The 28,000-nt window shown below is 40.5% G+C and overlaps 2 protein-coding genes across 2 annotated transcripts in view; both read right to left on the bottom strand.

Annotated features, from left to right (window-relative positions):
• The window catches only part of ppp2r5b (protein phosphatase 2, regulatory subunit B', beta), a gene marked incomplete at its 3' end in the record, with an annotated part of 58,072 nt that extends 49,523 nt beyond the window's left edge, over nucleotides 1-8,549 (bottom strand). Inside the window, exon 1 of the mRNA XM_080450851.1 lies at nucleotides 8,318-8,549. Within this exon, the coding sequence (XP_080306977.1) occupies nucleotides 8,318-8,510 (193 nt within the window). The 5' untranslated portion in view covers nucleotides 8,511-8,549. The remainder of the gene's footprint in view (nucleotides 1-8,317) is intronic.
• Nucleotides 8,550-22,395: 13,846 nt separating this feature from the next.
• batf2 (basic leucine zipper ATF-like transcription factor 2) overlaps nucleotides 22,396-28,000 on the bottom strand; it is a 6,610-nt gene continuing 1,005 nt past the window's right edge. Inside the window, exons 2-3 of the mRNA XM_080451997.1 lie at nucleotides 27,803-27,925; nucleotides 22,396-24,305 (exon numbers count right to left, since the gene is read on the bottom strand). Of these exons, the coding sequence (XP_080308123.1) occupies nucleotides 23,037-24,305; nucleotides 27,803-27,925 (1,392 nt within the window). The 3' untranslated portion in view covers nucleotides 22,396-23,036. The remainder of the gene's footprint in view (nucleotides 24,306-27,802; nucleotides 27,926-28,000) is intronic.

Genomic DNA, 28,000 nt, shown 5'->3' with positions numbered 1-28,000 from the left:
ACAGTGCTTCTGAGGATTTGTGTGAATCTTAAACTTAACTTAGCTTAAATACGTTTTATTTAGTAATGCCGTCTGTTTATATTTAGTTATAGTTTTGAGCATTGCATAATTTGATAACAATACATTTAATTTCCTTGATGGTTTTTCCTCACTTGATCTAGTTTGTTTGGTAATATGAGGGTTCTTTGTTTGTTTCTTTGTTCTTAGACCATACACACAACTCAATACCTGTTCAACTGTTGGTTTTTTTAAGATTTTCACACACACTTTTCACCTATAATGCCAAAAATAGTGACGCCAGATTGGAAGTGATCAAATAAATGTATGGATCAAATTTAAACCTTGATGTATAACCTACTGTAACGTTGCCCTGTGGTCGTAAAAGCCAGAAAGAAACAAGAACATTGCAGGCTTCAAATCACTTTTAAATAGCACCATACCAGCTAGCAAAGTGTACAGATCTCCACTGCCCCAGGCAGCAATGTCATGACACAACAGTGTGATGAACACACACGTTTCCTGAAACGGAGAGTAGGTCAATGAAGTTCCGTCTGTGATGCAACCTGGTTTACTTTCTTCCATCTAATTGATTCAGCTGAAAAAGTACGCTTTCATAAAAAGGTGCAAACAGTCAGCCTATAGTCAGATTCATCCAACTTTGTTCCATCGATATGTCTTCATAACTGACTCTATAAAGCAGTGGTTCACAAACTTTACAATTTCAAGGACCCCGCAGTTTGTTATGCATTAGGCCACTGTTTCCCAAACAGTGGGTCAGGACCCAAGTTTAGCTTGCGGAACCATTTTTATGGGTTGCGAGTAAATATCCCCTTATTTTTCTTACATTTTGTTTTTAATTATTATTATTTCAAAAATATTTTCAAACAATTCCCCCCAAATTCTCAATTGTTCATAAATTAAATACCAAAAACAAAAGAATTTAACATTTTTTCAAAATAATTTCATAAACAAATAATAAATTAAAGAATCCATAAATTAGAAGAAAAAAAATACTTTTAAGAAGTAGTGAAAATAGCCGATCTGAGCTTGTACATCGGCCATTTTCACTAGTTTGGGTCCCACTAGTTTGTAGACATAAAACTTCTCTTTTGGACCTCGAGCTAAAAAGTTCGGGAACCACTGCATTAGGCAACCAACCCCCATGACTCTGAGAGTGTACAAATTGTGGCTCCATGTGTACACTCTCAGAGTTACAGATTGGTATGGGTCCTTCTTAAGTATCAAATATTTAGCTGGGGACCCCCTGGAATCCCCTCAAGGAGCACTGGGTAGTCCCCCCAGTGCCACCCCACTATGAGAACCACTGCTATAAAGCTGGCATGTAATCACATGGTGGTTCACGATATTGGGTCAGGCTCTGCACTGCATGAAAACTGTGTTTGACAGCCTTATTCACGTTGATTAAGAGCTGTGATGTAATGCGCTTGTGCGCCTCTTGGTTCCACGACAATTGATTACATTTGTCTTCTTCAACTTCTAGCCATGCCCTGAGGAAACACCACGCGGGTTGAAACCGGTCGGCATCCTTATATGACTTTTTAGAAGTTTTTATATTTATTACATTATGTCCTAGAGAAAATAAAGTATTTTAACTACAGTATATCCTTGGCTAGCTGTGAGTGTGCTTGAAGTCAGCCTAAGGCCTTCCCTGTCTTCAAAGAATCTATTTTCACTTCCTGAGCACCTCGCATTTAGCTGGACGTCAGCATATTATCTCGATCGAGAGCACCCGGTCGTTTTTCGTCTTACATTACATTTCTCACTTGAGACATGGCTTGAAAAGGTTGAAGGATCCTTGACATTTGCTTTACTACAATTTACCGCAGGCTTGTGCCCCCTCGGCTTCTCCTGTCCATTGTTTCATGGCAAAAAGACCCACAACAAACTGAAGGTCTATAGAAATGACAGTAGCACATGCTGAAGACTCTAATGTGTCTACTATCACATGCCCTTGTACGCTCAGTGCAGAATGTTGCAAATGCCTCCCACAAAGGATGCGGGAAATGGATAATCTTATGCTAAAATTACGCTCTGTCGCACAATGGTGTTGCGCGCTGAAAATAGCTACAAGCCCCGTTGTACGCCATAGGATAAATCTGGCTTATCGCAGACCACTGAGAGCATTGGCTTGAAACTTTATGGAAATCAGTATGTGTGCCTGCATAGTGCACTTAACTACAACCTCACTAAAATGTATTTATGCAGCCTGCAAATTACATGTGACTCATTTATTATTGGACTACACCATACCATTGCTATGTCTTTTTAATTAATATTAATGATGCCTTTCTACAGTAAGTTCATTCTGCCGTGTATTCAGTTGTTAAACCACTGGCAGAAATGGTCAATTGTTGCGTTTACAAGTCATGGAGGTGTTTGGTTGTCTTCAGGGACGTGCTGGCCACTGGGAAATTCGGGAAAATTCCAGAACGGCCGCGCCATTTACGGGCCGCCAGACGTCCGGTGGGCCACCCCAAAAAAAAAAAAAGCTCCCGTTTTAGGATTATTATGGTTATTTCCGGGTCGCGCGGCCCAATTATTAGTTACGTTACTGTTGGGCTGGGACGTTTTTCAGCAGTGGTGTAAAAAACACGCCCCCCCCCCCCGTTGACAAAACCAAATCAGCCCCCCCCCCCCCCCCCCCGTTGACAAAACGGTGGGCCGGTTCGGAAAATCCCAGAGCAGAATTTTGGTCCCAGCACGCCCCTGGTTGTCTTTCACTATCATTCAATCCACTTGAAATTACTATAACACAAAACAAATTATTAGTTACTATTGTAACAATATGTTTCAATATCACCATAATGAAGCAATTTCTCATGTACATTTGTCATTTTATATGTAGGCCTATATATTCATTTAATTTTAGAGAGCAAGGAGGGGGGAGAGGAAGAGAGAGAGAGAGAGAGAGAGAGAGAGAGAGAGAGAGAGAGAGAGAGAGGAGAGAGAGAGAGTGAGTATATGTACAGGTCCACATAGTTGGCCTATGTACTAAAACCAATGCAAAATTCCCTCACCTTGCATTTTCACTGCATTAGTGCTGCATTCTACTATCAGTCTCTCTCGGGGATCAGGCAATACTGCCGCAGCAGTAAGCCTAGTACAGCCAGCATGTAAAATGTGGGACTTCTATGGTGGCTACACAGCCAAAATGGACCTCCAGGCAGTGTTGCCAGATTTTGCGAGAGAAATAAGCCCAAAAGAAGCGACTATAGGCCATATGAGCACTTTTAAACCTATCTATTTTCAAATAGCCGATTACAAGCTCACAACGCCTTGCGATGCGACATGTTTTGAGCTTGTAGATCTGCTATTTTCAAACAAATCTAGAAAAAAAGTGGGAAATGTAGAATATTTTTGAAACATTTTAACAACACAAATCTTTTATGGCACAAAATATTTTCAGATGGGGGTCTGCGGATAATTACATATTAATTTTGGGGTCCATGACATAATAATAATAATATTTTAGAACCACTGGTTTAAACAACTTTAGAAAGGTAGCACAAAATAAGCAACAACACCCAAATAAACGCAACCCGCAACTTCCAATATTTACAAGCGACTTCACAGGAAAAAACAAGCCCAAAGTCGCTTATAATAAGCAGATCTGGCAACACTGTTTCCAGGGGTTCTTTTTAACAGAAAGAATGTTGTTGTGTGAAAGATGTTGTGTGTACATTGGCTTACTGTGGAAGCTTGTTGGACGTAAAGGTCTTGGATCCATAATGCATTGCACATGCTCTTATGGTAGGCTACGCCTTGCAGGCCATGTCAGTGAAGTCGGAAAATACACTTAGTAGTATAGCATGCTTGCACTCTAACCCCCCCCCCCCCCCCCACCCACACACACACACACACACACACACACACACACACACACACACACACACACACACACACACACACACACACACACACACACACACACACACACACACACACACACACACACACACACACAGGTCCTTTTGTCATAGAGGGTTAATGGAAACAGATTGCAGGTTACATCAAAGGGAAAGTCACCTTATAAAGAGGGGTCAGCAGCATGTATAATGACACATAACATGCACAACCTGAAGAAGGTGGCGTGTGTGTGTGTGTGTGTGAGAGAGAGAGATAGAGAGAGAGAGAGAGAGAGAGAGAGAGAGAGAGAGAGAGAGAGAGAGAGAGAGAGAGAAACAGAGGAGAGAGCATGGGGAAAAAAGGTTGAGGGCAAAAGAAGGTGAGCAGCAGAGACAGACAGACCAGTTGGTGTGATGGAAAGAATAAGAAAGAGATAGTTGACAGATAACTGAGTAAAGCCTGAGTTACACTTGGTTGTGTCAACTTGTGTGCACCTAAAATAGCCGATCTACAAGCTCAGGACGCGGCGCGCTGCGACGCGTTCTGAGCTTGTACATCGGCTATTTTCGGTGCGCGACACCGGTGCGCAACCAAGTATAAATCTCCCTTAAGCTGGCCAGGCCTTGAAGCCACGGTACAAAAATATTGATCCGGACATTTTGACTCGTATCTGCTTCCCATATACAGGGTTATTCCCTAACCCTGTGCAAGTTCTAGCCTTCAGAAGAAGTTATTTTTTTAGTACAGCTTTGTGCAGGGTCTATGATTTATGGTTACTGATGTATGATTCATGATATGCCAATGCAAACGACCACAAACCAATCAGTGGTTGATACAAAAACAACAGCATTTCCTTATACTTTTCATGTTCCTTATAATCTACTATTCAATATCCTCATCGATTGGGACTAATTTGTCAGCCGGTCTATACTTAACACAGTATTGTTCAGCTAGATTACATGGCCTTTATCCCCCAAAAAAAGAAAAGGTGAACTGGTGTATATACATGACATCAAACATAATTGGGTGCAGGTGCAGGGTAAAGAAATATCCGCTCACTGAAAAAGTGCCTGATTAAATGGTTGCTTGTTTTTCAGTCAAATTTCCTTTCCTTTATCAAGCCTGTCAAATAATGAATGTGGTTTGTTTTATACAGCAAGGGGAAGCCTACCTGATGGGCAGGGTTTGCCACATCAACAGTCCGTACAATCAGGACAGTCTCACAGGTGTTGTCAGTCATGGAAAGGGTACAGTATTCTCAAGTGACTATAGCCCCATTTTTCTGTAGTTTTCTAAATCTGGTTCTCAATGTGGGGTGGGGGGCCCTCAAGGGTCCTTGTGGGGGTTCCAGTAAGTCCCCAGTTAAATGACTGACAGTAACCAAATGTACCCTTATGGGTCTGTAATAACTCTCAGAGTTAAAGTGACAATGAGGGTTTTACAGTATGGATTGGGGTCCCAGAGATAAGGAATTGTATCAAATGGGGGTCTGTGGCCTAATGCATCATTGTTTACCATAAGTTACCAGAAGCTCTCACTTAAAAACAGGTAATAGCTCATGCATATCAAACTGGGGGTCCTTGAAATGAAAAAGGTTTAGAATCACTGATCTACATTTTTTGGCATTAACTTTATCGTACTGTATGGTAAACCCCATCCATTTAGGGCACAAGGCTGCAAAACTGACCCACACAAATGGGAATTGAAAATGCCATTCAACCCACACCTGGCTACTATGAGCTTTGTCTTTCTGACAAACTGACGCCTACGGAACAAGCACACCAGTGATCTGAGCAGGTCCGTGTTTAAGAAATGCAGTGCAGACAACGCTATATTTAACAATATGACATCAATCCTGGCACCATCTATTTGTCTTGAGCCTTCCCTCTAGCTGCATGCTGAATGAAAACACACAGAGCAAACAGAACCTACTGTACAGCAATAGTATACCTAGGAAAGGGGCGAGCATCAGCATAATAATTTCAAAAGGTCACACTGGTGGTGCCTACAGAATATTCATTACCCAATCCCTCATAATATCTCCTATTTTTGGTGAATACAGGAAGGGTGGGCACTAGGGAAATCTGGGCACCATGTTTTGGGGAAGACTGGGTACTAGAGAAGAGTGGGTACCAGGAAGAGTGGGCACCAGACCGCGGAAGATTGTGCACCTTTTAGTAAAATTATTATGCCTAACCCTAACCTTAATCCTAACCTCAGTAAAACTATGCCTAGCCCAAACCTTAATCCTAACCTCAGTGAAACTATGCCTAGCCCAAACCTTAATCCTAAACCTAACCTCTGTAAAACTATGCCTAAACCTAACCTTAATCTCACAGAACTGTGCCTAACCTTAACTAAACTAATCATCTTTGCATTCCAGTAATATGCATGCCAGACTTCAAGGTATTCCGGTTTTGGTGCCTGGATTTCCCCTAGTATCCACTCTTCCGAGGTCTGGTGCCCAGACTGCCCACTCTGTTTTTGTGCCCAGATTTCCCATTTTCCCTATAGAGCCCACCCGAGCCAATGGGCGAGCTACTGTAATGGTAATGTCAATATGGGCCCGCGCGACGGAGATTGTGGTGGGGGCTCGTCTTTTCTCCCAGGGGCTTGAGCCCCAAGGCCCCCGCAGGATCGGCGCCCCTGAATCAGAATAGGTCCCAAGTATAGGCATAGGCACGCTGGAAGCGATTTTAGTAGGGGGGCTGGGGGGCTGCCGTCTGCCGACTAAAGTATTATTACATTAATGTTTGTAGGTTATACAACTTATACCTCCATGAGGTGCACTGTTCACAACAAAGCTGGGTGTAGAATAAAGTGACACACTAATAATACCAAAAGCCTGAACAACCAAAACCAAAACTTGTAACACTGCCAAAATGGCAGTGTTACAAAGAAAAGACTGCTTCGCTATTACAGCATGCAAACAGCACAGCGACAGTGTTAAATAAAGCCATGCCTTACCTGGAATTAGTGCACCAAAAGTAGCCTTGCATTCCAGGGTGTGTGTCTAATGAAATGTTACTTTGCACATGCATTACAGCTAGATATGTCAACCCCTTCTCGCACATCAGGTTTTAAATTGTAAACTGGAGAATGATTTTTCTGACATGGCAGCTGCCACAGGGAGTAGCCTTTTACTTCTGTAAACCTGTGATGTGACAATAAAGCCTATACAGAGTTACAAAACAACATTAAACAAACATCTCTTGAACAGCCCCCTTATTTGTGCAGAAATGTGGGCAACCTCATTGGCAAAGCTGAATGTTTTTCAAAGTCAGCTGTAATTCCAGCCATGACCTGTTGGTCTGTTTTCAGGGTTTAACCTCATTCAGTGCCAAAAAGTTTAGACTGGCAGGCGGACTGGGATCGTTTCGCTTTGCAGTTTGTAAATCCGGTCTAGAGCAGAAACAGAAACGCGTTGCGTGCGTGCGTGCATGCACCTCATATGTGTGCGTGTGGAAATTTCCGGATACACTGTAGGCGGGCTCTAACCCGGATATGACTGAGCACTAAACGGTAAATCGATGCGAGATTAGCAGCAGCAATGAGAGTGGCTTCTCTTTTGGTCAAAGCGTTGAACATAGAGACTGGAAATGTTTAGATACTGAAGAATGTTCAATATAATTCATCAATAGGCCTCTAACAAGGAAGGTAGGGTAGAGTGAAGTAAAAGGCCCTCTCTTGGGGTAAGAGACCCCCTGGCAGTAGGCTATTTCTCAAAAAAAGAAAAGAAAAAGAAAACACCAAAATGTCACCAAAATGTTATTTTAAAACTTTTCCTGGCTCCCACTAGTCTTGCTCAATGCAACATTTTATTATCTAATTTCATCAAGGTAGCAGTGGTGGAAAAAGTACTCAAATTGTTTACTTCAGTAAGTATCAGTACTGCAATGTAGAAATACTATGTTACAAAAGTCCGGAATTCCAAATTTACTTCAGTAAAAGTACAAAAGTATTGGTATCAAAATGTACCAAAAGTAAAAGTACTCAGTATGCTGAAGGTCCCATTTCCCAAGTTTTCTAATTTACAAACATCCTTTGAAAATAGCAGATCTACAAGCTTGTAGATAGGCTATTTTCAAATGGCCAAAATGTATATAGGGCTGAAGTGGTTAATGTATGTTTATAACAATCAAAATCTACAAAGTAACTGGTAACTAAAGTTTTCAAATAATTGTAGTGGAGTAAACGTCTTTGACTCTGAGATGTAGTGGAGTAGGTAAAAGTGGGCTACTGAAATTGGAGATACTCAAGTAAACATAACATTTTTACTTAAGTAGGCTACTTGAGTAAATGTAGGCCTACTTACTCTTACTTTAACACCACTGCAAGTGCACATTCCACCAAATCGACACTGAGGTAAAAAAAATGTGTTATCCTGAAAAAGTTGTAAACGCAATGCAAAAAAAAAAAAAAGAGTGAACATTATTTAGCTTGTACCCACCTTTGAGCAGAGGCAGCGGCGTGAGCTCCACCTGTGAACTCTGGTAGCGGAACTGGGACGAGCTGTGGGACCTCCTCTGCCGGGCTCTGCGCATCGACCTCCGGGGGAAGCCGTCCACCTTCTCCGCCGACGGCACCGAGAAGCCGGTGGTCGGCGAGGAGGGGCTGGTCGGAGGCAGCTTGGTCGTCTCCATGATGATCGGATCGCTGCAGTGCGCGCGCGCGCGCGCTGGGTGTGTGTGTGTGTGTGTGTGTGTGTGTGTGTGTGTGTGTGTGTGTGTGTGTGTGTCGGATTCGGGAGAGGATGAAGAGGCACTGATGTATGATCAATTGATCAAAATGATAAATTGGGGTAGTGGGGGGGTTTCGGGTTCAAGAGGAGAGGGGTGAGAGAGACAGAGAGAGAGAGAGGAGAGGAGGAGGGTGAGATGGAGGGAAGGTTGAAGAGGAGGAGAGGTGAAGAGAATCACTGGATGTCCGCTTCTTATTCGCACCTTATAGTCTCTCTGCTCCTCGGAATCAAGAAATGGTCGCTTGTTGTCGGTGAAATGGCAGCATCCTCGTTAATTTGCACGAATAAAAAATACAAAAAAACAACAACAATAATAATAATCTATAACGTCTCCATGAAGGTATAGCCTACACACACACACACACACACACACAGACACACACAGACAGACGCGTGTATCTTCACTACACAATTCACACTAGACGCCTCTCTCTCTCTGCTGCTGTATTGGCGTCACACTGAAGTCATCGGCCTAAATTTGGCATTTATTTATATATTTAACACACGCATGTATTGATCCTCCTCCTTACGTAAAAGAAGCAAATCGCTGTGATCAAAGCACCGATTCAAGCACCAATTGCTTTCCACCCCAAAAAAAAGGGACAATTTGACTCCAGGGCCAGTCAGATGATGATGGCTAGTACTGTCCTCATCAATCAGCCTTCTTTATCAATTATAAATAATTGATCGGTTCCTCGCCGTGCTGCTGGATGATGGTGGTGATGATGATATCATAAAACCGTCGATCTGGGCCCACCTCGGCTGCCGCATCACTGACTTGTGTTGTCCTCCAGGCTTCGTTTTGTGTAACCGTTTAACCCCCTCCTTCTAATCGCTTGTTCTCGAGGTCCTCCTTGTCGGGGTGACTAGAAGCCCTAGATGAGCCTCCTCCAGGTCCTCCTGCCGTCTCGTATGGTGGTGGTGGCGGTGGGGCAGCAGCAGCAGCAGCAGCAGGGCGGGGATACAGTCCCTCAACGCTCCGACATGTGCGAGTCGCTCGCCAGCAGGGGCCCGATGCGATGCAACACCGAATCCTTATCCTGGCGCTCTGCTATAGGCTATTCTCCTCTTGCCTCTTAAAAAAAAAAAAAAAAAAAAGACACAAAATGGGGGTTGAAAAAAAAAATTGCTCCTCCTGCGTTATTGCTTTGGTATTATTATTATTATTATTATTATTATAAGTATAATAATATTTCAGCCTTGTTTGACGTTTTGCTCATGATGATGTGTTCCCCCTGCCCGTTATTCGGTCTGTCCCCATGCCTAGGTGGTGCAAGGAGAGAGACGGGGAGGCTACTCACTGCGGATGACGCTATAGGAGCGATTTATTTATTTATTTATTTACCTTTTATTTATGTAGCCTAGCCCAGCTTTGCTCCTCCTATAGCATATTATGAACCCTCTCTTCATTAAACCTGCTTTAAAACACACGATATGCGTGTTCCTGTCCGTGGCCGTGTGCCCCTCCCGTCTCCTCTTTATCTCTATTACCTTCCTATTACCTAATCGACGAGGGTTGCGTCTGTCTGTCTGTCTGTCTGTCTGTCTGTCTGTCTGTCTGTCTGTCTGACCCCCTGTTATGTTTTGCCTCTGTTCATCCAGCAGTGCACCGTTCTGATGATGTTCAGTGTTCCTATCTAACTCTCCTCCTCTCCTCTCCTCTCCCTCCTCCGAATACCAAAACGCTCGCCCCAAAACACAACTGCGGTGACGCTGGCCGCACTTCAGAGAGAGACAGTCGCACTAGCCGCGCTTCAAATATTCCTGCGCAGCTACGTGGCCTTGTACGTTAGGCGAACTGATGGTGCGTTCAATGAAATCGTAAATCCCAGTCACTTCAATATATACATGTAAAAATGTAATAAAACAATCTAAAAACATTGTTTGTGTCTAATGTTCTCGTCTGTGATGATTACCAAAATGTTTTACTGGACAAATTATTAATAATAAAATATTGAAATATTACAGAATCCCATACAGTTCAATGAATCTTTTGGGAAAATCATAAAAAAAATCTAAAAACAGAGTTATCACCCAGCAACTAAATGTTATTGTGCCCATGTGTGTCCTTTACAATATGTGATTATTACCAATATGTTTTACTGTACCAATTATTAATAATACATTATTAAAATATTACAGAATCCCATCCATTTCCATGTAATCTTTCGAAAAATAATAAGAAATTCAAAAAACATAGCTGTCACCCAAGGACTAAATATTAATGTGCCCCATGGTCTCCTGCACACCAGGGATGAGTATCAATATGTTTTACAGCAGCAATTATTAATAATAAATTATTGAAATATTACAGAATCCCATCCATTTCAATGTTATTTTTCGAAAAATCATAAAAAATTCAAAAACCATAGTTATCACCCAAGGACTAAATATTAATGTGCCCCATGGTCTCTTGCACACCAGGGATGATTATCAATATGTTTTACAGCAGCAATTATTAATAATAAAGTATTGAAATATTACAGAATCCCATCCATTTCAATGTTATCTTTCAAAAAATCATAACAAATTCAAAAAACATAGTTATCACCCAAGGACTAAATAGTATTATTTCCCATGGTCTCTTGGGTCGGGGGATCTTAGTATAATTTGAAATTCAATTCTAATTCACTTTTTAAACAATAATTTTACTGATTTTCCTTTCAGAAACCAAATTAAATATTGCTCCATTTTTCAAATAATCACTTCCAAATTAAACCTCAGATTATACTAAGATCCCCCGGGCTTTTGGAGTCAGGGCATCTTATTTATTATTTGTTTTTCAATTGGAATAAGCGTCTGAAAAGTATATTTTACTGATTTTCGTTTCAGATCCTAAATAAAACATTGCTTCATTTTGAAACTTTTATTTTTTCCCTTAAAATCTGGAAAATGGCCCATTTTTATGATATTCTCATTAGTATTTTGGCTTTTTTTGATTTGGGACTGACACTGAAAAAAAGCTCTTAAAAAAGGTTTTGGCGTTTTTTCATCCCAGACCAAAAATCAAATAATGGCTTCATTTATCCAATTTTCTAGCCCACCAAAAAATCAGGAAAATGCTCCATTTTTCTGATATTCTGATTAGTATTTTGGCATTTTTTGATTTGGGACTGACAAAGGAAAAAGCTCTTTATTTGTCTTAGTTTTTCTTAATTCATCTGGAATCCAAAAGCCTGGAATGGTTATTATTCAAAATGTCAGTCATCTTTTAGTCTACCTTTTTCATCAAAACAAAGAAGCCATGTGACCATGGGTCAAAGCACATGGTCTTTGTCCTTCAAAGTAAAAGTTGTAGTCTAACATGTAATCAATAGGATCTACAGACAGTCATTAACACCACATGTAATTACTGTATGATGTGTTTTTTAATGCATTTTCTGTCATTTTTTTTAGATCAAAGCTACATCTCACAAAAGTATGTTGCAAGACTACTAAAACCTTTCTGGGACATAAAACCGTAAACTCCTTACATCTATATACTTGTGGTGTGGAAGCTCCACCAGCAGGGGTCATTCACTTTCTAGGACCTGGCTAAGATATGTGTGCACTTCATTTAGGAGAGAATATCTCAACTGTTCTTGGCTAAGGGACCAGTCGAAATTTACATAAGGGGGGGCATGGAGGAAATGTATGTGCCCTGATCTAAAATGCCATGACCCTCCCTTTGACAAAAAAAAAAAATCAATGACCCTCCCCAAGTGATTACAAAAAAAAGAGTAACCCTCCCCGCCTAGAAGTGTCACGATATATTGTGTCACGATATAGCCTATCGTGGTATTAAAATGTGATGATAGGTATTGTCATACTGTATCGTAATATTTTTTAAATTGTTTTTTTAATAAAAAAAAAACACTTTCTTTTTTTTTGCCGGTGAAAGTTAGGAGTTTTTACTGTATGATATGAAATGTAAAGCTTATCATAATCATAGTAATTATTAATCATGTCCTCCATCATATTCAAGGTATTTTGGAGAGAAATGAAACAGACTCCAGTCAGTCACTTTCAGTTTAAAGCACTGCAGAGGGGAGGTGTTGTGTGTCAGCTGATGCTCGTTGACGCTCGTTAATGTGACATGCATCTGCACTCTCAAATAGGCCTACATCTAATCTAAGATTGTATTATACTGTATCTGGTATTATAGATGTTTTTTAGCTGTTGGAAATAACTAGGCTGCACTTGGTTGGTAAAGTCCAGATGACAAAAATATGAGGTTTGTGGAATTTATAGTTATGCAGTCTTATATTATATTATATTTGTTATATTAGTGTCTATCTGTCCTCTGAAACAATGGGTTTATAGTTTGTGAGAACTTCACTTCTCCATTAAGCTTGCACAAATGTATTTATTTGTGTACAAAGCACTTTGTAATTGTTTCTAACTTGCTTTATAACGTTATTTATAAGATGATGGCCAATGTTGATGATACATGAGAAAAGAACATTAATAATATATCATATCGATATCATGCCCAACATCATGTATCGTATTGTGAAATTCTTGACACCCCTAACCCTCCCCATCAAATACAACATGACATTTAAAACTGATATGTCCAATGTTTTGCTTTCCACATTGATTAGAACATTGCTGTAGTGTAGTCAGTCTTGCTAAATGCACAGTGTATCTGTAGTAGTGGTAGCAGAATGGATAGTGTTCTCATCTTACATGTGGGAAACCCATTGAATCCTGGTCAGATTGAAGAAAGTTGAATATTTGGTAACCAGTAGTTTAAAACTTTTGTCACTCTGCCCTTTTAATTATCAACTACAGTGACTACAACTACACTGTTGCCTACATAAAACAAATTAGGCTATCAATTATGGCCTGATGCTTCTGGTTTTACTTGTGGAGCTATAGGCATCTATACACAACTGTCCATATAGATCCACATTAATCACATGCACAGAATTACTTCAAATGATTATGAATATCCAGTTATAGTAGGCCTATTTATAATGCATCTCTCCAATAACGCCTGTTGAAGTTTTGCTTAATTGTTCAACCACCATCGTTAAGACGCTGAATAGATTTGACTGGGTCGTTCACACTTGCTGTGCGTTGATGGCTTGTTAACGACCGTCATTGATTCTAAATAGACAAGGTGTTACTTGATTTGAATTCTTTGTATCCTTTGAAATGGAGAGGGGTCATTGACCACTGTTCTGCTGTACTAAAAAGGTATATAAAAAACGGACTATTTTATCAATTCAAAATTGCATGACCCTCCCTTGGATTCAAAGTCAAATTAGCTGACCCTCCCTTGGACCAAAATTAGAAAGGCATGACCCTCCCCTATTTTCCTCCATGCCCCCCCTTATGTAAATTTCGACTGGTCCCTAATATGACCCCAGGGAACAACTTAGGAACTGTGACTAATTCTCTATTCGGGACGAAATACCCGAAAATGACCACGCCCTTTTAAAAATCAAATCAAATCAAATCAAGGTTTATTTATATAGCACATTTAACATGACCAGGTCAACCAAAGTGCTGTACAGGTAAAAAGCAAAACAAAGCAAAAAAAAACAAAAAAAAACAGGAAGCAAACAATGCAATGTAAGCCGACAATAGTAAACAATGAGTAAGCACAGACAAACAAACATTAGCGCCAATAGAGGAAGGTAAGGCTGCTTTAGTTGTTACTGAATGCCAAGGACAAAAAATTAGTCTTTAGTAAAGATGACTGGGCTGCTTTGATGCGTAAAGGTAAGTCATTCCAGAGGGGGCAGCCACGGCAAAGGCCCGGTCACCCCTGTAACTTTAGTGGGTGCAGTTGGCACTTCCAGCAGCAGCTGGTCAGCAAACCATAACATCAATGCTCAGCATAAAGTGAATACTATCATAATAGTCAAAGGTGTATGGAATTTGAACAATATGTTCAAATTAGAATCTGAAAAGTGAATTGCTAAACAACAAATCGTTGCTAGGAATGTGTCTTGGTATTACTACAACAACAGAACAGCTCTGCGATAACTGATACATACTGCACCACGCACACGAGCACACACACACACACACACACACACACACACACACACACACACACACACACACACACACACACACACAGTTGCATGTGCTCAGTCCTTTTGATTCCTCGGGTGATGATTGTTTTTAATGTCCTAATCACACAACATCTATATATCGAGATGCAGCAGACTCCAGTTTTGCAGCATTTGCTGTGTCCACTACATGACTTTTGCAGCCACAGTGGAGGAGGATGGCGCAAGCTTTACTGGCATCTGCGAGATGGGTCCAGTAAGGTTCCCAGGTTCGGACATGCTGAATCAGTGCAGCTTGGCTGGGAGGAAGTTCTCAAGGGACCTGGTTACCATTTGACCAACATCAGCCTTCCCTGACTATGGGAAAAGGAGTGCAGGTATCTCAAAGAAACTCTGGTCACCCTTACTTTGGAGCCTGAAAAGATCAACTTTCCATGTCCAAAGATTGGAGTATATGGTCATCATCATATACTGTACGCCGGCAAGAGCCGTGGTGGCCACAGCAGAGTAGATGAATCCTGACAGTGGCTAGTGACTAGTACCGTATGATATCATACTAGTCAATGGTGTATAGAATAGTAATACTATATAGTATTACACTTTATGCTGAGCATTGTTGAACATACTGTATTAGCTCTAGCTGTAGGTCTATCATCATAGGAATTAGTTCTACTGTTAAATCATTCTTGTTTCAATGAAATTACATCGTAAGATACATTGGTTGTTTCAGAACATAGTAGCCATATTTGTGATAATCAAATTAGTGTCCTCTAGATAGATTAAATCATAAAGATAAGCATTCAAACATGTTTTTAATTGTCAAAAAACATGATTTAGACACCAAGTTTGCATTCATAGCTGAAAATGTGGTTCAAACGTTATAGCCAAAAACTTTTTCAGGTGGCGGTCATATTGGATTTGGCCACTATGATGACCCTGAAGGTTGCTGGCTCGGGCGCTCTTGCTAAATCATTAGAGCATGCCCTGGGTTACATCTGGGACAAATGTGGTGCTCTTAGATTGATTTGCGCAAAAATATCCTTATGGCCCTGGACAGTAATATGTTTCTTTTAGCTGTTCTGTCAAATATCAAATTAGAAATTTTACACTTTACTATGTTTCCCTAATCATAAGTATTCTGAACATTTTGAGCACCTCAGTAAATCTGTAGCTCCAAAGGTTTAGCAGATAGAGCCATGTTGGAAGTAGTGCACCGGTTATGGTCATTTAAAAAAAGAGCGTGGTCATTTTCGGGTATTTCATTCCGGATAGAGAATTAGTCACAGTTTCTAAGTTGTTCCCTGGGGGTCATATTAGCCAAGAACAGTTGAGATATTCTCTCCTAAATTAAGTACATACAATAAAGAATACATCACATGGATGCACCTGGGATGTATCATCAGTGTTGTAGCCTGGGGTCATAGGGTGTTTCGGGTCTTGCAACATGAACCCTCGCCCAGGTGACCCAGCCGGGGTTGATCAAGCCCCAACTTACATCCCAGGTAGCTACCCACGGTCAGTCCTATAGGGAAAGACAGTAAATTAAGTTCCCTCACATATACAAATGACATCCTGCACATAATTCTACATTCAATAAAACTATGAACTCTGACTAGGGAGGGAGTTTGGGATATAGGTGGGTTACTTATTGATAATGGGTAATGGGTTATTAGTCTAATGATCATTAAAGAACGACTTCACCCATTTTCAACCTATCTTCATAGATCCTCACTAATGCTCCTGCTAAAATTGTGTGATTTTTTTCTTCTCAGTCTGTGTCTCATAGGAGCAAAGCAAAGCAAAGCAAAGCAAAGCAAAGCAAAGCAAAGCAAAGGAGGGCTATGGACACTTCAGAAACGCATCTACCAGTGAAAGTATAAAGAACGTTCAGGGCATACTTGCCAGCATTAGCCATAGATGGATAACACCGCAAGGTGGATCATGGCAAGGTGCCCAGAAACCTAATGGGATGAATGACCTATTCAGTCCCGACTTTAGTGACCTATTTGATCACAACCTTCCCAAATGGAGATTCCCATAGATGGAGACAATTAACCTCCCCAAGTCTGACATCTGATGGCAATTGATATCCCTTTAAAGCTTTAGTTAATACTAGTTGGTATTATAAGAATATGCGATTGCTTTAATTACTATTGTTTAATTGCTGTCCCAATAAAGAAGACAAAACTGTCAGATGGCCCGGCCGTTGAAGTGATGAGAGGTCATCTGTCTGTACATGTGTATGCATTTGTGGTTTCTGTTCCTTTCTGTCCTTCCCTAATCTTAGAAAGATGCAGGTTGGAGAGAAATCCCCCCCCCCCCCATTGTTTGAAGACAAATGCTGAGTCAGGTGGCGAACCAACCTGAAGACCATCCCACATTTCAGTATATAGGGGCTCTAGGGACAGATAAGAGGGCTCAGACTTAGTGAGGTGACCTCGATGCAATTTGTTGCTGATAAGGAAAGCTAGTGTGAGCCCAGAGATCTCTGTTAAGTACATTTCTCTAACTTTTAACTTACTGCTTGATTAATTAATACACTTAATTTTAACAGTCTTGTCTGCTCTTAATTTCACCAATACAATGGACGGACAAACGACAAATTATGTCATTGCACAATTTGTCTGTTGTTTAAATAGCTGAAATCTCCAACACATCATAGAATCTCTCCTAGACGATTATCATGGAGATACCTAACATACCTAGCGCTGACATCAGAGAACCCCTACTGGAACTCCATATATGGAGATAACCAAAACGTCCAGGACAAACATCAAAGTCCTAAGGGAGTTCATCAGGACTGACATCATGGCTAAGGGAGTTCATCAGTGAAACCGAGCGACATTAACTCTTAGATAAGCATCAGACAACTCATCAGCCTAGTTGGTTTTCACAGCCTAAGCCTTACATATCGATTTTACTTACTTCTCATGGCGGCTCTCGGATCTGGTCAAAGAATCAGCCGATTATCAGTTCAACAGAAAGGATTTTTTTCCCTTCAATATTTAAAATTGTATATATTTGTTTTTATTAACGCGAGAACAATGGTTTCCATTATAGCGTGCTAACAGGAATAGAAAGCCTGTAGTTTCTATTATCTTGGATTCCCCATCGGATTTTTTTTTTCGATGGGTGCCATATTATCATGAGCATTATTGAGGAACAATTATATGAAGACAGGTTGAAAATGGGTGAACTCGTCCTTTAAATCCTGATGTGAAAGAAAATATTTGTATAGAAGAACAAAAAGGTTGTTAGGTTGACAGCACCTCAGTAAAACTACTAAGGTGCTGTGAAGTTGGGAGGCACAAGGGGAAAGTGAATGACCCCTGCTGGTGGAGCTTCCACACCACAAGTATATAGTTGTAAGGGATTTACGGTTTTATGTCCCAGAAAGGTTTGGTAGTCTTGCAACATACTTTTGTGAGCCGTAGCTTTGATCTAAAAAAAAAGACAGAAAAGGCATTAAAAACAACATCATACAGTCATTAGATGTGGTGTTAATGACTGTCTGTAGATCCTATTGCTTACATGTTAGACTACAACTTTTACTTTGAAGGACAAAGACCATGTGATGTAACACGTGGTCACGTGACATCTTTGTTTTGATGAAAAATGTAGATTAAAAGATGACTGACATTTTGAAAAACAAAGACAAATAAAGATGTTTTCCTTTGTCAGTCCCAAATCAAAAGATGACAAAATACTAATCAGAATATCAGAAAAATGGAGCATTTTCCTGATTTTTGGGTGGGCTAGAAAATTGAAAAAATGAAGACATTCTTTGATTTTTATTCTGGGATGAAAAAACTGAAAAAAACCCTATTTTGAGCTTTTCTCAGTGTCAGTCCCAAATCAAAAGACGCCAAAATACTAAGCACAATATCAGAAAAATGGAGCATTTTCCTGATTGCTTTGTGGGCTAGAAAATTGGAAAAATGAAGCAATGTTTAATTTAGATTCTAAAAGGAAAATCAGTAAAATAGACTTTTCAGATGTGAATTTGAATTGAATATAATATATCAGATTATACTAAGATACCCCCAACTGACCTTGGGATCTTAGTATAATCTGAGGTTTAATTTGGAAGTGATTATTTGAAAAATGGAGCAATATTTAATTTGGTTTCTGAAAGGAAAATCAGTAAAATAATTATTTGAAAAGTGAATCGGAATTGAATTTCAAATTATACTAAGATCCCCCGACCCATGAGACCATGGGAAATAAAACTATTTAGTCCTTGGGTGATAACTATGTTTTTAGATTTTTTTATAATTTTTTGAAAGATAACATGGAAATGGATGGGATTCTGTAATATTTCAATACTTTATTATTAATAATTGCTGCTGTAAAACATATTGATAATGATCCCTGGTGTGCAAGAGACCATGGGGCACATTAATATTTAGTCCTTGGGTGATAACTATGTTTTTTGAATTTTTGAATTTTTTTTGAAAGATAACATTGAAATGGATGGGATTCTGTAATATTTCAATAATTTATTATTAATAATTGCTGCTGTAAAACATATTGATAATCATCCCTGGTGTGCAGGAGACTATGGGGCACATTACTATTTAGTCCTTGGGTGATAACTATGTTTTTAGAATTATTTATGATTTTTCGAAAGATTCCTTGAAATGGATGGGATTCTGTAATATTTCAATACTTTATTAATAATAATTGCTGCTGTAAAACATATTTATAATGATCCCTGGTGTGCAGGAGACACTTGGGCACATTCATATTTAGTCCTTGGGTGATAACTATGTTTTTTGATTTTTTTAAAGATTTTTCGAAAAATAACATTGAAATGGATGGGATTCTGTAATATTTCCATAATTTATTATTAATAATTGCTGCTGTAAAACATATCGATAATCATCCCTGGTGTGCAGGAGACACTTGGGCACATTAATATATAGTTGTTGAATGATAACTATAATTTTTAATGATGTTTCGAAAGATTACATGTAAATGGATGGGATTCTGTAATATTTCAATAATTTATTATTATTAATCGGTACCGTAAAATATATTGGTAATAATCACATATTGTAAAGGACACACATTGGCACAATAACATTTAGTTGCTGGTTGATAACTTTGTTTTTAGATTTTCCCAAAAATTACATTGAACTGTTATATTTCAATATTTTATTATTAATAATTTGTGCAGTAAAACATTTTGGTAATAATCACAGACGAGAACATTAGACACAAACAATGTTTTTAGATTTTTTTAGATAGAGTTTTATTACATTTTTACATGTATATATTGAAGTGGTTGGGATTTACGATTTCATTGAACGCACCATCAGTTCGCCTAACCGTAAAAGGCCACGTAGTTGCGCAGCAATTTTTGAAGCACGGCTAGTGCGACCGTCTCTCTCTGAAGTGCGGCCAGCGTGACCGCAGTAAAACACAGTCGCCCCGGGGCAAATCCAGCAACCTCGGAACGGTCGCCACCTGGTATTCCTAAACGTAACCTTACATCAGTAAACTGTGCCTAAAACCTAACCTTATTCCTAAACTTAACCCTAGTAAAACTATGCCTAACTAACCCTAAACTTGTTTCTAACCCTATCCACAGTAAAACAAATACACAAGAGTACAAGAACCGCTGGGGGCGAGTGGTCCTCGACAAAAATGGGGGTGAGCGTGTTTTGGGGCGAGTGTTCCGGTTACTCCGCCTCCTCCTTCTCCCTGCACCCCTCTCCTCCCTGCGATGTGTGCGCATGTGTGTAGACCTACAACATCACTGTGCAGGACTGTAGTTGGCCATGACTGGTGGGATTTGGGGATCAAGTCCCCTCCATTGTTCTTCCATCTATCTCTTCACTAATCCACTTGCCCCCCTCTCTCTCTCTCTCTCTCTCTCTCTCTCTCTCTCTCTCTCTCTCTCTCTCTCTCTCTCTCTCTCTCTCATTCTCAGTTCAATTTCAAACAAATTCAAAAGGACTTTATTGGCATGGGAAACTACCTACTGTTATATTGCCTAAAATATAAACGATAAAAACTAAGAAATACAATTAAAATATAGGCCTACTAATAAATACATGTGTAAACAGAGCTGTGCAGCGGTATAGGTGGCTATAAATAAGTTTATTTTTCTCAGTTACAATTACTTAAGTGTCTTTCTGAATAAAAGAGGAGAAAAAGTTCATTTAGTGTGGCTAAATTCTTCTTAGTTTCATTCTCTCAGAGATACTTCAGCCAATTCTTTGTCTCTGTGACTCTGTGTGTGTGTGTGTGTGTGTGTGTGTGTGTGTGTGTGTGTGTGTGTGTGTGTGTGTGTGTGTGTGTGTGTGTGTGTGTGTGTGTGTGTGTGTGTGTGTGTGTGTGTGTGTGTGTGTGTGTGTGTCTGTCTCTCTCTCTCTCTCTCTCTCTCTCTCTCTCTCTCTCTCTCTCTCTCTCTCTCTCTCTCTCTCACACACACACACACACACACTAATTAACTCAACTGCACAATTATCTGCTGGGCCCCCCCACACCTCACCCCCACCCACCACCTTCATGGCAGTGATGCAGCATCCTTTATTTATGCTGTTAACATGCAGCAGTGATTTCTCAGATTTCAGGACAACTGATGATAAGGGGTGGCCAAGGCAAGGAGGATCCATTAAGTTCAGGGGGGGGGGGGGGGCCTATAGATTTAAAAAATATATAAATACTGTCTTAACCAATCATGATCGAAGAAGCCTGAGCGGCCCCTACAGGCTGTGCAGTTCCTTACTCCCAGCCAGGTGAGGTGCATTAGTAGGTCAGTGTTTCCAAACCTGGGGTCTGGGCTCCCTTTGGGGGGCACCAAAGATCATACCCAAAATCATAAAATGTTTGGGTAATTATTCATCTTAGTCCAAATGGTCAACATTTTCAGAACATTTCTGAAATAGCTGTTCAATAGAACAGTGCCATTTGTCTTATAGGACAGTATATAATAAAAAATAATAATTAAAGGGACTATCAGACCATTTAATGTGCATTTCAGTTCATTATGCACAATTACCTTGCCTTGTGCATTTAAAAATATAATGTTTTCTGTTGCAGTCACAAATGGTTAAGACATTGAAATTCTACATAAATGTAATATTTTATTGTTATATGATAATCCCTCAATACAGTTTTAAATCAAAACAATCAGACATATAATAGCATAAACAAACCAATTTAAAGGACATGTTAGTTTTGGCATTTGTAGTACCCCCTGGTGTACAGATTTAGCACTGCAGACAGTGATACTGTCACATACTGTACATGTAGGCACACACACACACACACACACACACACACACACACACACACACACACACACACACACACACACACACACACACACACACACACACACACACACACACACACAATACATACTAATAAACACTGCAATTAACTTATTACGAATAAAAGTACTATAAATATTCAGAGACAACTGAGGCACACAGAGTACACAAATACAATACAATTCAATCAATTAGTTAACATGAAGAGAGAGTAAAAAATACTTTTGTGATTATAGGTTCTAGTTCCTCAACAGTTATATTTCCTCACCTGCTGTACAGATAATCATTTAAATGAAATCAGAATGGTCCAAAGAGGTCCACAGTGTATGCAGGCTTTCATTGGAAAATTATTTCACCAGTTGAAATCACCTGGTGTAGTGTTAGATGAAAACCTGCACACACATGATGGTGATGGGGCACCACTATCCTAATGCATTAGTGAAAGTGGAACACTTTTGGGACCGCCTATCCAACTTTGTCGTCATCATCATCATCATCATCATCATCATCATCATCATCATCATCATCATGAGAATCAGTATCATGATCTTAAGGCTCCATAGAGTCTTTTAAAGTTATCATAATCACCACCATCATCATCATCATCATCATCATCATCATCATCATCATCGTCATCATTATGAGAATTAGTGTTTTTCAAATCACGTTTGTCATTGTCATTATCATCATCATCATCCTTTTGAGAATCATCCTTTTGAGAATCATCATCATGATGATCTTAATGCTCATTAGTCTTTTGAACCAAGTTTGTCGTCGTCATCATCATCATCATGATCTTAATGGTCTTCAGTGTCTTTTTAACCACAGTTTATGTTCCATCAGCCACCATTGGACGACACAATTGTCATGTAATAAATAAAAACATAAAGAGCTAGCCAGTTAACTTTATTTAAACTTCCCAAATCTGGCATGAGAAGTAGGTTCATTCTTTTAGCCGTCTTCTTGGCGTATTATAGCAATGATGCATGAGATGGTTTGTTGCATGTTTTTACAATTGTCCAGTGAGTTCCCCTCTATATGTTAAAACACACCTCCAGTTTTTAATTCAGCTGGCCTGATGGATCCGCTTTCATATGAAAAAAGAAAAGAAAAGCCACCTTAGGCTGCAGCAAACACTGGTTACGAGTCCCAACCTGGTGTGTTGTCCAAAAGCCAAGGGTTGAGCTCCAGGAGATCAGACAAAGAGGGTTCAGATGCTGTGGACAGGTTAGGCAGGGAGTGAGAGATGGACAGTCGGGCCTGGCCAGAACCGGATACATACCCAGTGAAGTTACTAGAGCCTGTCTGAGGGACTATTAGAGGGCTGGGGACAGTGAGCAGGGACAGCAGAGAAGCAGAGGTATTGGTGCTGTTAAGCTGACTACCACTGCTACTTAAAGCAAAGTCACGAGCAGGGGAACGTCCTGGGTTTGTCTGAGGTGCGACAGAACTTTGACTGGACAGAGGTAGAAGAGGACTGAATTCTGTCAGAAAACCGCTGCTCTGACCTGAGTGAAGCTGCTGGTGTGCATTTGTGAGACCGCGCACTGCTACATTTTCTCTCCTTGGGGCCTTTGGTAGGACCAAAAAAGCTCCAGCATGAGCCAGGTTCGCTCTCACATTAAGATGATGAGAGTCGGGTCGGGATTGGACATTTACTAGACCAGGATAAGGCGGTGGTGGGGCCACTGTTTTGGTAGAGGGGGGTAGGACAGCTGTGTCGGTTTGGGAAAGAAGGGCATTAGTTGTCTTGTCGGAAGAACACAGACGGAAGGTGCCTTCAGATCGTGACAGAGCTGATGCTGTTAGTGAGCTGACGGGTGGGAGGTCTGATGCTGCACCGGCGAGGACCGGTGTGAGGGGAACGTTTGTTAGCCTGGTGGAAGTGAGGCCAGGTGGTCCTGGACGAGTGGGGGGGCCTGAGGGGGCGCAGTGGCTGGTAGAAAAGTGGGCAGATGTCGTGGGGACAGGAGATGACAGCAACAGAGCGAGGTGAGAGCTGGCAGGCTTGTCGAGGGCATGGAGGCCCGGGACAGAGGGGGTGGCAGTGAAACCAGAGTAGGAGATCTGGCACTGGGTGTCAGATGGACTCAGGCGACTCAAGGCAGATGTAGATGCAGCCTCTCCTGTGTGGGAAAAGGTGGCTGCTGGTGCGGTGTAGACGGAGGCAGAGAGGGGACTCTGCGTACCGGTGGAGCTGGAAGGGCTGGAGCCATTTAGGAGGGCCGCACAGAGAGGAGCCACTGCTGGCGTGGGGGAGGCTGATGCGGGCAGTCGCGAGTTGGAGGCGTGGAGCCGGCACAAAGGCTTGTGGCGCTCCAGAGCTGTAGTGTAGCGCTGGAAGTCTTTCTTCAAGGAATCGATCTCCTTCTCCAGGGCTGTGTTGGAACGCTCCAGACTCTGAAGCTCCTGCAGATGAAGAGTGGGTGGAATGTTAAATAAGAGAGACAGAACAGGAATGTGGTTGGGTAGGAGAGAGCAAGAGAGAGAAAGAGAGATGGGGAGAGAGAGGTGAGAGAACAGGAAGGAGGGGAGAAATTATAGAAAAATAGATCCCGCCAAATCAAGTCCTTGAGTAGGTGGCTGTGCCTAAATCTGTATCTTATCACGTATCATGAGAAAAGCAATAAACATGAATCATGATCTCATGACCATGATCTCACACTAGACCTGAGTCAGCCCAGAAGCTTCATATGGTTGCAACTATCTACTTTACACCAGTGTTTCCCAAACAATGGGTCGGGACCCATTTGTTATGGGTCGCAATATCCCTTTTTTCGTTTCCTACATTTCATTTTTGTATTATTATTTCAAAGTATTTTCAAAAATATATTCCCCCAAGAATCTAAATTTTTCAGAAATTAAAAACAAATCCAAACACCTTTCAAAAGAATTCCATAAATAAATAAATAAATACTTTTAAGAAGTAGTGCAAGTGCATCGCGACGCATTGTGGGCTTCTAGCTAGTTTTTCTTTTCATTAGTTTGGGTTCCGGGGAAACATCAAATTTCTCTTTTGGGTCTCGAGCTAAAAAGGTTTGGAAGCACTGGTTTACACTCTTGGACAGAATCAGATTGAAACCCTTGCAGTGCCTATTAGTCATCACAGCCCACTGGGTTGTGATGTGCTGACATTTACCGTATATTTTACCAGGAGTTATGGTAGATTAGTTTGTGTCAACGCTGCTTCCTCAAATTGAACCAAAAGAGGACGAGAGAGAAGGACAGAGAGGAAAGGAGACAGACAATTTTAATGAGACAGCATACAGTAAGTGTGGACCACAGGTACTGACTCAAACACACATGCACACATGCGCACACGCACACACACAGAATACTGCTCTAGTCAGCTGTGCTGGGTAAATACTACAGTATTGTGCAGAGGGTGTGGTGAGATAGAGAAAGTATTTGAAAGAGAAAGTGAAAGACAGAAGTGCCCACCTTGAACTCATTGTGGGAACAGTTTGGACTTTGGCCAGATTTGTGGATTATTACTCAAGTTTAGGACAGAGATAAACAAATAACACCACATTGGAATAAAATCAACTTCAATTTGAAGAGAAGTGAAAACAGGTGAATATTCCCAAAAAAACTGCACAATAAGCTCAAAACGTGCAGGGGGGCACCAAGTATAGACCTCTGGGATCCCAGTCAACGAAGTACACAGTATACCGGGAGTGGATTGGGAGTTAAATAGCTGAAACCTATATCTATTTACCTTTATAAAGGCTTTATGTACATTTATTTAGAAAATACAGGTGACCATGTTCAACAGAACTCTTTAGTTATACATAGTGACAGGAAGGAGCTGCCTGCTATAACCAGTGTACTGGTAAACTTCTACAGCTCCTCTGGAAAAACACAGTGGGTAAATGGTTTGCTCAAGAAGACTTCTGCTTAAATGTCATTCTGTAAATTATTTTCCTAGTTTTACGGTCACATAAGTATGTTCTAACAAATGATTTACATAAACCCATCATTACTAATCTGACAAATAAATCACCATCATCATCATTTGCCCTAAAATAATAAAGTAATACTGTTCCAGTTTGACATATCCAAGCTGTGACTTCTCTATTGCATACTATTGCTGCGGTAATGAATTCTATTTTGCGAAGCTATACGAAAAAAGGATGTGTATGTCATTTCTTTATTGATAACCACGCAACAATAAATGTTGCATCTATACATTCAGTAAAGTTCATAAGGCTTTTTTCAGCTTTTCAATTATTATATTTTGAAGCAGAGGACTGCTTAATTTATGCTGCACTGGTGTCACATGACAAAAGGCGATCTATAAGCTGACAGCGCGTCGCACCCGCGATGCACTGTGAGCTTGTATATCGTCTATCTTTGCCGTACAACACCATCGTACAACGAAGTATAAATCGGGCTTTAATATCCATCACATTTGTTTGTCTTTGTTGCAGAATATGAAAAAAAATATTAATAACTTCCTGACTGGGGCACAAGGCAGCACTATGAGAGAAAAACTATTCAAACACAAAGGAGTTGATATGGAAATGCTATGGATCTCTATGTGCTGAAGGTCCTTCTGGGATGTCCGTTCAGCGCTAAGTACCGAGAAGTGAGGACACAAGGGTCATCGACTCAACATTTTCTCTGTGTGTGTGTGTGTGTGTGTGTGTGTGTGTGTGTGTGTGTGTGTGTGTGTGTGTGTGTGTGTGTGTGTGTGTATGGATCTGGCTGTGAAATTTGATCCTCCAGGGAGAAGGGGAGGGGGGGGACAGGACGGGGGGACAGAGGCAGTGGGACGGGTGAGAAAAAGAAAAGAAAGGGAGCGTCATAGAGGTGGGAGGACCGGAAGGAAAGAAGGGAGGGAGGGGGAGTGAGTGAGCGCGAGAGCCTTTCTTTTCAGCCTGGGTATTTACAAGAAATGTAAGCGGCTCCCAGCAGGATTTCACAACTCACACAAACTGTCATGTCACGTTGTCATTTCTGGCACGACAGTACCTCATCACAAGCTGCATCTATTGGTGTGTGTGTGCAGGGGTGGAAACACTAATAGAATGTCCTACTCCTAAGTACAAGAACGGTTGCTTGACTTAAATATTACTCAAGCTGAAATGTAAAGGGCAAGACCACTTTGGTAGAGGTTTGGGTTGTGTAGTTAGTTACCTTGCCATGATGTAACTCCAAAGGTGGTCAAGAAATAAAAAATAATTGCTGCATTGATTAGAAATTGATAATTCAAAATATGCTCCCCATTGACTTACATTGTACAGTAAAACAGCTCTCAAAGTCGCTCTTTTAGCATGTAAACGAATGTAAACAAAGTCGATTCAGACAATATAGAACATCACCAAACCCAGTACTGTTTTTTTTTAAATAAAATGTTGATTTAGCTATTTTTAATAGAAAGAAAACCTGGACTGGATCGGCGGATCCGGATCCGGATCTTCAAATATTAAAATCATCAGGAAGTTGACATTTTTATTTCAAAAATAAACAGTACTGGGTTTGGTGATGTTCTATATTGTCTGAATCAGCTTTGTTTGAGTTCGTTTATGGGCTAAAAGAGTGACTTTGAGAGCTGTTTCAGTGCACAATGTAAGTCAATGGGGAGCATATTTTTAATTATCAATTTCTTATTAATGGAGCAATTATTTTTCATTTCTTGTCCACCTTTGGAGTTACATCATGGCAAGGTAACTACACAAACCAAACCTCAACTAAAGTGGTCTTGCCCTTTAAGTCCCTTCTTGTTATCATGTTTTAATTATGGTGCTGATTTTATTTATTTTTTATAAGACCTTTAATAAGACCTTCATAAATAAAGTGTGTTATTATTGTTATTATTATCTTCATTATTATTATACGTTTAATAATAATGAAAGCGGTAGCATGAAAGATAAACAAATGGGGAACTGAAAGGTCATTTGTACCTCGTGGAGTTCATCTGCTTGCTGTGTTTGCTTCTTTCTGGTCTTCCTGGCCGCAACTCTGTTCTTCTCTTGTCTTCTGCACCTTTTCTCTCCCCGTGGATGGGACTCCAGTTCTCCTTTGTCCTGTCAGAAAGAGAGACAGACCAACCATGAGCGGATGCATAGCAATAATGACAAGGTAGCTTAGACAGACAGACA

The sequence above is a fragment of the Gymnoscopelus braueri genome (genome assembly GCF_963280865.1).
Source record: "Gymnoscopelus braueri genome assembly, chromosome: 15".
NCBI classification, from domain to species: Eukaryota; Metazoa; Chordata; class Actinopteri; order Myctophiformes; family Myctophidae; genus Gymnoscopelus; species Gymnoscopelus braueri.
Note: the sequence above shows the minus strand (reverse complement) of the source record. Positions and strands in the feature narration are given on the sequence as shown.